This window comes from Arachis hypogaea, chromosome 14, assembly GCF_003086295.3.
Source record: "Arachis hypogaea cultivar Tifrunner chromosome 14, arahy.Tifrunner.gnm2.J5K5, whole genome shotgun sequence".
In the NCBI taxonomy this organism is placed as follows: Eukaryota; Viridiplantae; Streptophyta; class Magnoliopsida; order Fabales; family Fabaceae; genus Arachis; species Arachis hypogaea.
This window is the reverse complement of record NC_092049.1, coordinates 133,673,191-133,682,951: the sequence shown is the minus strand read 5'-3', so window position 1 is coordinate 133,682,951 and position 9,761 is coordinate 133,673,191. Positions and strand designations below refer to the sequence as shown.

The following is a 9,761-nucleotide window of genomic DNA, read 5'->3' as shown; positions in this document are numbered from 1 at the left end:
TATTGATATAAATTATTATTTTTTATAAATTTAATTTTAATATATTAATAGTGTGAAAAATTTTACAACTTTGTCCAATCATATTTTTATATTTAGATAACATTGTAAATAGAAAAATTGAAAAATAGGTTACAATCAATTTCTTGTATAAAAATTAATTTTGTTGTTGCATTTATCGATAATATTAATTAATATGAAAGTATCTATGACTCTATGACTATATTCAGATATATAGAGAAGGGGGAACAAAGAATAATATGTGTATAAATGCTGTTTCATCTCAACTCTTCTCATTTTCTGCACTCTTTTCTTCTTCTCCTTCTTCTTCACGAGTAGTAATTTAACCTTTCTTCTTCTTCTTTTTCTATGGCTTCAATGAACTTGCTGGGTTTCTCTCTCTCCCCTCAAGAACAACACACTACTACTACTCATCATCATCAAACTCGTTTTGGGCTATTCAATCCCACTGCACAAGATGATGTAACTGCTGCTGATGATGGAAACTGCTTCGATCTCACTCCTTCCACTCATGCCGCTACTACTCTCAACCTCCCTCCTTTTCCCATATATCAAGAACCCTTCAACAATCATCATCATCTTTCTACTCATCAAGGTTTGATCATTTGTTTTCTCCTTTAATTTCTCTATTATTATTACAAATTTCTTTTTTTCTTTATTTTAATTTTCCTTTATCATCATAGATTGGAAGGAGAATAACTACATCAACCAAAACCTGCTATTGGAAACTTCATGCAACAACAATAACAATGTCGACAACAACCACCACCACCAACAACCCAAGCTCGAGAACTTCCTCGGTGGACACTCCTTCGCCGATCATCATCATGATTACGGTGCCAACTCATCAGGAGACTACCTCTTCCAAAACTGCTCTCAGCCGGAAGTTACAGCAGGAGGAGGAGAAGGCTCCGCCGGCGGCGGCGGTGGAAGCACAAACTCAATAGGGTTGTCAATGATAAAAACATGGCTGAGGAACCAACCACTTCATCATCATCATCACTCATCAGAAAACAAAGAAACCATGATTGCATCTTCAAATAACACTACTGCACCAACAACTCAAACATTGTCGCTTTCTATGAGTACTGGCTCACAATCTCTCCCACTATTACCACCTACTAATAATAATAATGTTAGTGTTGCCGGTGCCGGTGCCGGAGGAGGAGGCGGAGACAGTTATTCTTCGTCGGAAATAAACAGCAGCAACAACAACAAGCAGATAGTAGTAGTAGCAGGAGGGTCTTCATCAACGGGAGCAGTTGAAAATGGAAGTATTGTTGAGAATAACAATGTGACCAAAAAATCCATTGACACTTTTGGACAAAGAACTTCCATTTACCGTGGTGTAACAAGGTCTTTCTTTTTTTTTTTTTTCTTCTAATTAACATTATTATTATTATTGGGAGATTAGGGTTTTGATTTTTTGATAAAATAAATTAAATAGGCATAGGTGGACAGGGAGATATGAAGCTCATTTGTGGGATAATAGTTGTAGAAGAGAGGGACAGACTCGCAAAGGGAGGCAAGGTATGTAACATCATCAGCTACCATCACCCACCATTCCTTTCTTTTTTTTATTTTTATTTTTAATTATGCTGCTAATTTCATTTTCCCAAATCTCTTCATGGACCTTATCAATATTTTTATTTATTTAGTTTGTGCTCTTTGTCCTTTAAAAAAAAAAACAACTAACATTTATTTATTCATTTATGAAATATTATATTAACTTGTGTGTTCTTCATCTTTGTATATTACCCTCTCCACTCCAATGGTGTATGATCTTCATCAACATTGATGGTTTTTGCAGTTTACCTGGGTGAGTAGAAAAAATTAAATAAAATTAAAGCCCCCCCCCCCCCTCCCCCCTTCTTTTTTTTGTTTTTTAAATGAATTATGCCATGTTTTCTGTTTGAGTTAAATATTAATTTGTTGATGCTTATTTGCAGGAGGTTATGACAAAGAAGAAAAAGCAGCTAGAGCCTATGATTTAGCAGCCCTAAAATACTGGGGAACCACAACAACAACAAATTTTCCGGTAAGTTTAATTTTCTTTTGCACATTTTTTTATGTTAATTCTCTTCTTAACTGCCTTGTATAGTATTACCCTCAATTAAGGGTTTGTGTTGAATAAAGCTCTATAGGCAACAAACATTATTGGCATTGGGATTAACATGCAACAATGTTGTGAACATATAAGCTATTATCCACTACTAGATAGAGGGCACTTTCTATATTTGTGTCAATGTGCAATATTGAAAAAAGTTTCCTCTTTTGATGGGTTTTGTTTGCTCATCGAAGAAACTAATTTAGATTATTTGTCTTATCAAGCTAACTATGTTACCGTATATATAATTGGTAATCAAGGAAAACGAATATTCATTTTACACTATTTATTTAATTATCAAATATTTGTTAAGAACGTAAATATATAGAAGTACAACAGTTTTGTGTATGTTGCAATATAATTTATATATTTCTTATATTTTATTTTTGTTGGAATATAATTTTGATAATAACTTCAGATTAGTCAATATGAAAAAGAATTAGAAGAAATGAAGCACATGACAAGGCAAGAGTATGTTGCGTCATTGAGAAGGTATGTGTATTTGTAATTGTATATATCCTTATTGTTATTGATTAATTTTATTCAAAAATATGAATAATGAATTATATATAAATAATATTTTGTACCGTAGGAAGAGTAGTGGATTTTCCCGTGGTGCATCCATTTATCGTGGAGTAACAGGGTACATTTGATTATTAGAATCTAAAATATATCTATGCAATAATGTATAATGTAATTTATAATAACCGGCATAATTAAAATTTGTTAATGTAGTGAACTTAATTGATATGTGAAGTATTAAAATATAAAGAATTAATGGTATTCTTTTTTGTCTACCCCAAACTGTGTTAAGGCTTGCTCTTATCCAAATATCACAGTGTTATTAGTAGAGAGTTCATTATTATATTTTAAAATATGAATGTAGGCATCATCAACATGGTAGATGGCAAGCTCGGATTGGAAGAGTTGCAGGCAACAAAGATCTTTATCTAGGAACTTTTAGTAAGTAAATTTAGGCATCTAGCTATTCTATTCCACTTCTATTCTCTATTCTATGCATGTATGATAATTCACTAGCACATGCCAACCATATTTTTTAATTATGGGCAAAGAAACCTCCAAGTAACTAAAACAAGAAAAAGAACCATGCATGATTATACAAATTCTGTGTGTCTCACTTTCAATTGCGTTGAATTATATCACCTCCTAAAATATTATGACTCATTAGGTACACCTATATATACAATCAATGAAAGCAATAATTGATGGTTAAAATAAAACTTGTGACTAATATTTTAAATAATATTAGGTAGTTAATATTTTTAGTAAATATTAATCTTTTTAAAAAAATGTTTATTTTAAATTATAAATTTTTAAAAGAATGAAAATTTTAAAAATATAAAATTTAGTATTTTCTAAATAAAAATTAATTACTTATACTTTTTCTAATGATTTCTTTTCTATACAAGCTAAATGTTTTTCTTTGATTCATTCATTCTAGAAGATTTACATACATATAAAAATTCTAGTGTTTGTTTTATTCTTGGGACGGATGTTCCAATTAACTTTAGAATATTTCTATAATCATTTCTACTTATTTCAAACGTAGATACTTAATTTTTTATATGTCTTATGTTACTTCAATTCTCTTAACATGTTGGTTTTTTGCAGGCACTCAGGAAGAGGCAGCAGAAGCATATGACATAGCAGCCATAAAGTTCCGAGGTTTGAATGCAGTTACAAACTTCGACATGAACAGATACGATGTGAAGAGCATACTAGAGAGCAGCACCTTGCCCATTGGTGGCGCCGCCAAGAGGTTGAAGGACATGGACAATGGAGACCTAATTAATGTAGACAATAGTGTTCACCAAAGACAACACCAAGAAGATCACAGCAACAACATCAATTCTCATTCTCTAACTGATGGAATCAACAACTTTGTAACTGCGGCGGCCGCCACCCATCATGGTGGTTGGCCTGCTTCCCTTGCATTCCAACACTACCCTGCTAACTATGGATCATCATCATCATCATCACAAAGGTTCTGGTGCAAGCAAGAGCAAGATTCTTCTGATCAAAACAATGTGTCTCACAATTTTCATCAAGAGATTCATCCTTTGCAACTAGGGGGTAGTACCCACAATTTCTTTCAGCATGGTATCATGACATTGGATCATTCTGCTTCCATGGATAACAATAACAGCTCTGGATCAAGCTCTGTGGTTTATGGTGGGGGTGGTGGTGGTGGTGGTGATGTCAATGGTTATGTGTTTCCAATGGGTGCTGTTATTGGCAATGATAACAATGAAATCAAGGGACTTGGCTATGAAAGTGTTTTTGGCAGTGAGGCATATAATCAAACACATGGAAGGCATCTGTATTATCAGCAACAATCATCAGCAATGGATCATAACAATAATGGAGCTGTAGTAGTTAAGGGTAGCCCATATGATCATCATCATCATCATGGTGGTGGTTCCAACAATTGGGTTCCAACTGCAATACCCACTCTTGCAGCATCAAGGGGTCTCTGCCATGGGGCTCCACCATTCACATTATTGCATGAATGAATGAATGAATGCATGAAGAATAGTTTATTAGAACTTCTGAGTCATAGCCAAGATCGAAAAAAAAAAAAGTATATGATGTATACATACATTTACTCACTAATTTCCTAGTCCTTTTTGGCCTAATTCTATTCTTCTTTATTCATCTAATATGAAATCATTACTTAATTAGTGATTGAAGAAGGAAGATAGTATTTCATTTATATATATCAAAGATGCTATATGAATTTTGGGAACTACTAACTTTGAGAAAATATGGGTATATATTTATTGGGTAGTTTAATTATTGTAATTTTTTGTATTTATTTTTCCCTTTGGAATGAATAACAAGGATAATACAAATTTAAGGAGGAATAATTTTCTTTGTCATATTATGTATGACACTAACATAGATATAGAATATGATAATATATAACATGACATAACATATATAAACACGCGGATACGGAGAAACGACGTATATATCAAGTATAAATTAATTTTTAGATAAATTATAATAATATTTTAATATTTTATTGATATTAAATATAAATATATTTTTTAATTGTTTTTAATGTCTTTTTTGTCATTTAAAATATTTTTTGTTTAAACAAATAATAATATATTCTATTTTTAAAGTGATTTCAAAATTATATGTTAAAGAATATAAGGCTGAATACGCTAATACATGATATTTAGTTATGTCTAAGTATGTTAAAAAAAAAGAATTTATTCTTATTAGAGAAAAATCTTAAACGGCTCTGACAATTACTTCGAAAGATAACAAGACCTTTAATAAAAAAAAAAAATACCCTTTTCGACTCCTAATTTTTATTTTTATGGGACTGATTAGTCTCTGTGCCAAAAAAAAGTCAATGTTTTATTTTTTTGGCACAGGGGTAATCAGTCTCATAAAAATAAAAATCAAGCATCGAAAATGATATATTTTTTTTGTTAAGGATCTCATTGTCCCTTCGAAATAATTGTCAGAGCCAAGTTAGATATTCACTCCTTTTATTAAGACATAATTGAATATAAAAAATCTGCATATCAAACAAATATCGATGAGTATTGTATTTAAAATATGTTTGATGCGCAAATACGATGACAACAATTCAGGAAAGTGTTTGTGTTTTAGAACCTTTGTCAATATATATTATTGTATTATTCTTCATTTAATATCAATCATATATTTCTATTTATGCGTTTCAATTTTTAAAATAAATAATTTTGAAATATGATATTAGAAATTTTTTTTTAAATGTAAGTGATTTTATAACATTTAAAATTGAAAAAGCTAGTGATCTTTTTATCTTAGCGCATGCAACATTAATGTAATAGCATTATAAGAAGGTGAATAATATGGTGCTTAAAACATGGTGTCTAATTTTTTAAAAAAGGCAAAAAAATAATATTTAATAAATTTTAAATATTTTATTTTTATTTTATATATTTTATTTTTTACTTATAAAGGTAAGTTAAGCAATTTAGACACTACAATGAAAGGCACCATAGAATCCACCTTATAAGAATTCAGGTGATATGACTAAATGAAATGTTTAGTTAACATACACAACAATCACTACAAGAAAAATATTGAGTATCGTCAGATTCAGCGTCGAGTTTATTGGCAAATTTTGCGTCAAATCTAAGGTAGCTTAAATTTTTCAAAAATATTTACTGTCAGATTTCACATTCCGACGCTAATTCCGACTATGATTAGTCGCGCGAAATATATGATTTTGTTCGCACTACAGTTACTAGCGAATTCACCATCGAAATGGATTTAATGAAACGCTGTGTTGCACCAATTTACCATTGGAGTACTCTGACGGCAACGTGTTATAAAATTCAAACGCGAACTCTCTCTCTCTCTCTCTCTCTCTCTCTCTCTCTCTCTCTCTCTCTCTCTCTCTCTCTCTCTCTCTCTCTCTCTCTCTCTCTCTCTCTCTCTCTCTCTCTCTCTCGTGCTCCGCCATCGAAGGAGGTGCTGCTGGAGCCTCTGGTGCCATCGTCGTTGGATGTTGTCGCCCCTGAAGCTGTTAGTCATAACTGGGAGGCTGGGCACGCCATTGCTGTTCTTGGTGGTCACTGCCGTCAGAACCACCACTGCTCCAGCATCCTGTAGCCACAATCGAAGGTAAGTTTGGCCTAGTTTTTTAATTTTATTAAGATTTTTATGTGAGTTTAGGATTTTTTAGCAAATACTTTATGAAATTATTGATTAAATTAATGTAATGAAGTTTGTGACTAGAATTTGGTATTTTTTTTTTACTGTTTTCATATTTTTTTTGTGATTTTAGAATTTTGTTAGGTATTTTACTAAATTGTTGACTAAATTATGATAATGAAGTTTGTGGTTAGGATTTGGTTTGTAGTTTTTAGTTTTCCCAGATTTTGTTGTGAGTATAGAGTTTTATTATGTACTTTATTATCAAATTATTGATTAAAATAGGGTAATGCAGTTTGTAATTAAGAAAAGATGCACTTCTCTTCCTGTTACTCCTCCATCAAATCTGTCTCCTTCAATTTCAACATCTATATGATTGATTAATGATGGCTTTTATTACATGATACCTTTGTAGGATATAATATTTTGGATTTTTGTAGTTTATTAGTAGTAAACTCTAAGTGGTCTCATGCATATTTTGATATGGGTATGCTTAATTTAGTGTGAGATATATAAATACTCGAAATTATGGTAAGGCTACACTTATATAGAATAGTTATAAGTATATAATGTTGCTACATTTCTAAAGTGATGCCGTAGCAAACAAAAGTGTAGCCTATTCTTTTGAATTCTGGTAACCATTAGTGTTAAAAAGTGTAGCCTTCGGTCCTAAAGAGTATCACTTGAAAAGTGCACCATATTCTCAAACATCAAAAGTGTAGCCTTTAAGAATAGACAACACTGGTATAAGCATCCCCACTAGAGCGTCTCCAAAGCCTAAAAAGCGTAGCCTTAGCCTAATGCATCATTTTTTTTAATTTTTGGCTACACTTTTTACGTGTAACTAAATGAGTGATTTTCTTGTAGTAATCAATTGTTTAACTTTTATGTTTGACTTACTTTTCTTACGATAGAGTTTTAGAACAAAAGTGGGAGAAGGTCGCGTAGAGGCACCTTCTCAAAACCCTTGTTTGCTAAAAAATTATGGAATTATGAGGGATTACACACTAGAACAATTAGGATTTTATATGTTATTGAATTTGTGTTTATTCTAATACATGCTTGCAGTTGTTTTCTTTATGAAAATTGTTATATTTATTTGATGGATCTCTTTGAGTTAAGGGAAAGTTCTACTGAAATTTCGTGCGATTTGTTTTAAAATTTGTTTGGTTTGCAGAACATACTAATTATAGGATATGCTATGCTAGATTTTGTAAAAACTTTAATAATTTTGTCTTGTTCGTTGAATTCTAGGGTGTGTGATTCAAAATGATTCTAAGTCATCGTCTATGGATATATGACAGAGATAACGGTAGACTGGGGGGGGGGGGATTAAAATCTGAATTTTTTGAGGGAGTTGACGTATTTGTTGGGCATGTGTTTAGCACGTGGAACTGTTTTGATGTGATGCACATTGAGAAAAACGTGTTTGACAATATCAGGCACACATATTTCACCGTCGAGGGAACAACATACCCGATCTTTGTCTTGGAAGGAGCTACAATGGGTATGGGAAATGACTATTAGTTAGAGCAGAAGGAAATCGATGCCGCACATCTATATGTGTTGCTTAAATGTGACCAGATTTCACTGTACCTCATGTGAGTTTATTAAGTCTACGTAAATATTGCAATCAATAACATTCTAACTTCTTAATGTAATCAAAACTTCTTTATCCTATTCTATCATATAGGTTATTCCAAGAGGCGAATCCTGATACCTCATTGAACAACTTTTCACGTTGGTTTAGAGAGTGCGTCAGTGTACATCTACATGACACAAAAGATTCGGAATTAGTTGCACTTAGTTGGGACCAAATAAATAAGGGCACTAGCTACCTGATGTACAATGTTAATAGATATCATTACATACCTTGCAGTGGTCGATATGGAAGAAAACTTATAACACCAGAGTTTGGATTCGTGGGGATTCAGGCGGGGTCACTCTGATTGGTTTAGTGTGTTGCACAATATAATTGAGTTAGAGTATTTCTGTCGCACTACATACAAGGTGTTTGTGTTTAAATGTGAATGGTATGATCCAAGTTCGCGACAAGGAACACGAAAGCATGAGGACTACGATATCATTAAGTTAATGTAGCCAGTAAATATAGGATATTATTCTACCTCAAAATACACGAGATGTGTACTTTTTGCCTTATTCGGGTTCATGCAAGTCTAGTTGGGTAGTTGTGGTTAAGACTAAGCCAAGAGGCCGCATCGAGTCTGATGATAGGACCGAGGGTCAAGAACCTTACTAGATTGATGACCCAACCCTTTTGAGAATGGTGGTTGATACCGGTGAGGCAATTACCCTTAGCTCTGCTATTACGGATGATGATATCATTGACCTTGGTTTATAGGACGACGCACCACCACAACAGGACGACGATCTTGAAGAAGAAGATGGGGTTGACGTGGACGAAGAAGAGGAAGACGAGTTCGATGATCAGGAAACTACCTCAGAAGAGGAAGATGGTGAACCAGAAGAAGATAATGAATCTGAATAGGGTTATTGTAAATATAGTTCTATGATATGTCTAATTCTTTATCAAACATTAAGAAGAACGTATTGCAATTAACATTGTTTCAAATATATCAATTACCATATATCATTCTATACTTTTATGTTGTTTGTTTGATATTTCACGTCAGGTTTAAAGCACTGTTTCAATTATGTTTGTCATCAGGTTTTACTTTAAATGGACGAAAAATAATTGCTTTTTAAAAAGATTTTCCGTTGGCATTACCATCGGAATTTACCAATGGTAACAACCAATAGATTTTTTTTTTTGAAAATCTCCAAAAAACCTTTCGTCAGAATTACCGTGGGATAAATTCAACGATAAAATGTCACGAATGTATGCAACATGACGCCAACATTATCGTCGGTTAATCCAACAGTAATTAACTATATATTTTGTCATCCTACCCCCATTATATTCCGACGCTAGTTC

General features: G+C 32.6%; 1 protein-coding gene across 1 annotated transcript; it reads left to right on the top strand.

Annotated features, from left to right (window-relative positions):
- Positions 1 to 258: 258 nt before the first annotated feature.
- On the top strand, positions 259 to 4,884 carry LOC112744292 (AP2-like ethylene-responsive transcription factor BBM2). The gene is made up of 9 exons (XM_025793864.3): positions 259 to 613; positions 702 to 1,374; positions 1,466 to 1,548; positions 1,829 to 1,837; positions 1,968 to 2,056; positions 2,544 to 2,617; positions 2,718 to 2,768; positions 3,012 to 3,088; positions 3,758 to 4,884. Exons 1-9 carry the CDS (start codon positions 367 to 369, stop codon positions 4,657 to 4,659), a joined length of 2,205 nt encoding a protein of 734 aa, XP_025649649.1. The 5' UTR covers positions 259 to 366; the 3' UTR covers positions 4,660 to 4,884.
- The last annotated feature ends 4,877 nt before the right edge of the window (positions 4,885 to 9,761 follow it).